A 4,435-nucleotide genomic window follows, 5' to 3' on the forward strand; every position below is an offset into this window, starting at 1 on the left:
GAAGGAATTTAAAATGCCCCCCAGGTCCAGGCACTAGTGATGATCCAAAGTGCCGAGGAAGGCAGACACCTGTTGATAGAAACACTCACTCCAGGTCTGAATTCGGATGGTAGACATTAAATAGATTTAATGTCAGCCCGTCCACACAGGCCTGGAGGTGCAGCAGGCAACCTGGCATGACCTCGGCAACTCCCAGCATTGCAGGCTGTAGGTAGGGGGAGAACAGGGTAGCCATCCCAACTGAATGAGTGTTGAGGTGTCTAAAGTATACCTGGTCCCCCGACTCCAGCTGCCAACTAGTCTCGGCGGCTGGATCTATGTGGGTTTCCTGCAGATAAACCACAGAGTACCCTACATCAGAAAGGAGGATACCTGGCAACTGTGGAGACCCACCCTAGAGCCTCTGGTGTTCATGTTGAAAAGATGGTTGGCTTCATCCTGAGGGCTGAGAAGGATCCTTGTGAACAGGAGCATCCCCAGCCGGCCTTGCAACAATCACTGACCAACCTGAAAGGCTTGTCACAGAAATTTCAGGCCCCCTGGTAGACCAGGATGTCCTACCTCCTGGTTCCCCTCCACTCCTCCAAAACAGCCCTTGTGGCCGAGAAGGCGAGATGGAAGTCTCCCCAACTCTGGAGAGGGAGCTTCACCTTACCCTTGAAATCACAGGTGTCCACCAGAAAGCCGTCATGGTCATCCCGCAACACAGTGGGGGACAGGGTAGTGGATCTATGATGATCCTCTAGCTGGGTCCATTTTACGACTCTGTGGCCTACGGAGATGGGCAAAGAGGGATCAGACTACCAGTGTGGCGACTGTACCTGTGGCACTGCGCAACCTGTCTCTATCTCCAGAAAGGTAAAGGGAGGTGAAGGGAAGAGAGAAGCCTCTAAAGGGTCAGGGAGGGGGGACAAAAAAACACCCCCTGACATTCATCCAAGGACAGGGGAAATGAGAAAACCCCTCAGTGGCAGCACTATGGAAATGTAGGGGACAAAAATTAGTAGGACTTCTCCCCTCTCCTCCCCCCACAGCTCCTGCCAGAGCTCGGGGCAGCCTGAGATGAGGGCTTCTTCTGCGGCTCCAGCCGGGCAGCCTGGTCTCTTCCCCTCCCCCTGCAGCTCCTACTGGGGCGAGAGGCTTAAACTCCTGCCAGCTGAAGCTGAGGCAGCCCTTTTGCTCAGCTGTGCCACATAAATCACATGGTGATTGCCAGGTTCTGTTCATTCCCTCTGAAGCACCTGGCACTGGGCACTATCAGAAGACAGGCTACTGGGCTACATGGACCATTGGTTTTACCCAGTCTGGCCATTCTGATCTTCTTAGTTAGACCCCAGATGTTTCAGCTTCCTGCTGTAACACACTATACCCCACTCCCCTCCCAGAGCTGAGACAGGTCCCAGGAGTCCTGACGGGGTCTCTCTCTCCACAGAGTTAGTGACAGAATAAACAGAAGAGATGGGGGAAGATTGCAATTTCAGGGACCAAGCTACCAGGAATTACAAAGGTGGCAACCCATTGGAGTGTGCATAGACTGACTCCCCAGGTCATCACATTGACACAGCACAGTAAGGACAGGAAAGGGTTTAATGTCTCTCTGTCTGTCCAGTAAGTGATTCAGGGAAGATGCACCAGCACCATGCACCAGCCAGCTCTGCACAGAGCTCAATCTGAGAGCCAGAGCACAAGGAGAAAACATTTAGGTCCCTTTATGAGTAAAGAGCTGGAGCAGCCTGCCCCAGATCTGTTTGGTCCTCACCCCATAAATGATGGGGTGTAGCACAGGGGGCACCAGCAGGTACACACTGACAATGAGAACGTGGCAATGAAGTGGCACATTGTGGCCAAACCGCTGCGTGAGAGAGGAGAATAAACCTGGGATGGACCTCATGGAGCAGGTCCTCAAGGAATCAATTATGAAACATTTAGAGGACAGGAAAGTGATCAGGAACAGTCAGCATGGATTCACGAAGGGGAAGTCGTGCCTGACTAACCTAATTGCCTTCTATGAGGAGATAACTGGCTCTGTGGATGAGGGGAAAGCAGTGGATGTCTTATTTCTTGACTTTAGCAAAGCTTTTGATACGGTCTCCCACAGTATTCTTGCCACCAAGTTAAAGAAGTATGGGCTGGATGAATGGACTGTAAGGTGGATAGAAAGCTGGCTAGATCGTCGGGCTCAACGGGTAGTGATCAATGGCTCCATGTCTAGTTGGCAGCTGGTTTCAAGTGGAGTGCCCCAAGGGTCGGTCCTGGGGCCGGTTTTGTTTAATATCTTTATTAATGATCTGGAGGATGGTGTGGACTGCACTCTCAGCAAGTTTGCAGATGACACTAAACTAGGAGGCGTGGTAGATACACTAGAGGGTAGGGATCGGATACAGAGGGACCTAGACAAATTAGAGGATTGGGCAGAAAAAAACCTGATGAGGTTCAACAAGGACAAGTGCAGAGTCCTGCACTTAGGACGGAAGAATCCCATGCACTGCTACAGACTAGGGACCGAATGGCTAGGTAGCAGTTCTGCTGAAAAGGACCTAGGGGTCACAGTGGACGAGAAGCTGGATATGAGTCAACAGTGTGCTCTTGTTGCCAAGAAGGCTAACGGCATTTTGGGCTGTATAAGTAGGGGCATTGCCAGCAGATCGAGGAACGTGATCGTTCCCCTTTATTCGACATTGGTGAGGCCTCATCTGGAATACTGTGTCCAGTTTTGGTCCCCACACTACAAGAAGGATGTGGAAAAATTGGAAAGAGTCCAGCGGAGGGCAACAAAAATGATTAGGGGTCTGGAGCACATGACTTATGAGGAGAGGCTGAGAGAACTGGGATTGTTTAGTCTCCAGAAGAGAAGAATGAGGGGGGATTTGATAGCAGCCTTCAACTACCTGAAGGGGGGTTCCAAAGAGGATGGAGCTCGGCTGTTCTCAGTGGTGGCAGATGACAGAACAAGGAGCAATGGTCTCAAGTTGCAGTGGGGGAGGTCCAGGTTGGATATCAGGAAAAACTATTTCACTAGGAGGGTGGTGAAACACTGGAATGCGTTACCTAGGGAGGTGGTGGAGTCTCCTTCCTTGGAGGTTTTTAAGGCCCGGCTTGACAAAGCCCTGGCTGGGATGATTTAGCTGGGAATTGGTCCTGCTTTGAGCAGGGGGTTGGACTAGATGACCTCTTGAGGTCCCTTCCAACTCTGATATTCTATGATTCTATGATTCTATGAAAGCTAAGATGGCAAAAAGATGAGAGATGCAGGTCCCAAAAGTTTTGAGCCGGGCATCCTTTGTGGGTAGGTGGAAGATGGCCTGGAGGATCAGAGTATAGGACACGGCGATAAAAAATGCATCCATTCCGATCACAGAGAGAAGATCAAACAGGCCATAGTAACTACTGATACGGATGTCAGCGCAGGCCAGCTTCACCACAGCCATATGCCCACAATAGGAGTGGGGGATGATGTTGGTTCTGCAATATGGCCACTGCCTTGCCAATAAGGGATAGGGTAATGTGAGTATGCCACTTCGGAGCAGCACAGCCAGGCCTATCTTGGCCACTACAGAGTTTGTGAGGGTTGTTGAATATCTCAGAGGACTGCAGATGGCCACGTAGCGATCGAAAGCCATGGCCATGAGGATCCCAGACTCCATCGTTGAGAAGGCGTGAATGAAGTACATCTGAGTGAGGCAGGCACTGAAACTGATCTCCCTGGAATTGAACCAGAAGATGCTCAGCATTTTCGGTAGAGTGGATGTGGAGATGACCAGGTCGGTAATGGCCAGCATGCAGAGGAAATAGAACATGGGCTCATGGAGGCTCGGCTCCCTCTTCACGATGAACAGGATGGTGAAGTTCCCCAACACGGCTATGGCGTACATAGCGCAGAAGGGAATGGAGATCCAGACATGGGCTTCCTCTAGGCCAGGAATGCCAAGTAGGATGAAGATGGATGGGTTGGTGAAGTTAGTTGTGTTGGAATTTGACATGGCGTAGGGGAGAAAGTGTCCAACTCTGAGGCATAAGGGTGTCTCCTGCATGTACAGTAGGCTCCCCTGACTTTCTGTGTGTCCCCAGGGTCTCGGGTGATGGTCGCAGTAGAAATGCCTGAATGGAGAGACAACGTTAATATGAGACACTGCATGCACTAGTGCAGACTGTTCATGGGAGAAGCAGATTGAGCATCTTCATACCCTGAAAAATTACATTTTCCTAATTCAGAGAAAATAACTATGAACAATGAACCTACTAAATCCAATTCCATATTTTGTGGTGCTCTCTGCATTAATAATTCCTACACTTTGTGGTGGAGGAAGCTTAAGAGGCAACAGCAGGAAACACAAATGTGGATACTGGTTATCCATCATTGTTCTTTAATACAATGAGAGCCAGGATAGGGAGTCCATACTGTAGGGGGTTCCCCATTCATCCAGTTGCTCGAAAT

At 50.3% G+C, this 4,435-nt stretch overlaps 1 protein-coding gene across 1 annotated transcript; it reads right to left on the bottom strand.

The window, feature by feature from the left end:
• Positions 1-1,699: 1,699 nt before the first annotated feature.
• LOC117888322 (olfactory receptor 52K1-like) lies at positions 1,700-3,980 on the bottom strand. The gene is made up of 2 exons (XM_034791645.1): positions 3,229-3,980; positions 1,700-1,895 (listed from the first exon to the last, which is right to left on the bottom strand). The coding sequence occupies exons 1-2, from the start codon at positions 3,978-3,980 to the stop codon at positions 1,700-1,702; spliced, it is 948 nt and encodes a 315-aa protein (XP_034647536.1).
• Between the last annotated feature and the right edge of the window lie 455 nt (positions 3,981-4,435).

Source organism: Trachemys scripta, chromosome 1, assembly GCF_013100865.1.
Source record: "Trachemys scripta elegans isolate TJP31775 chromosome 1, CAS_Tse_1.0, whole genome shotgun sequence".
Taxonomy (NCBI): Eukaryota; Metazoa; Chordata; order Testudines; family Emydidae; genus Trachemys; species Trachemys scripta.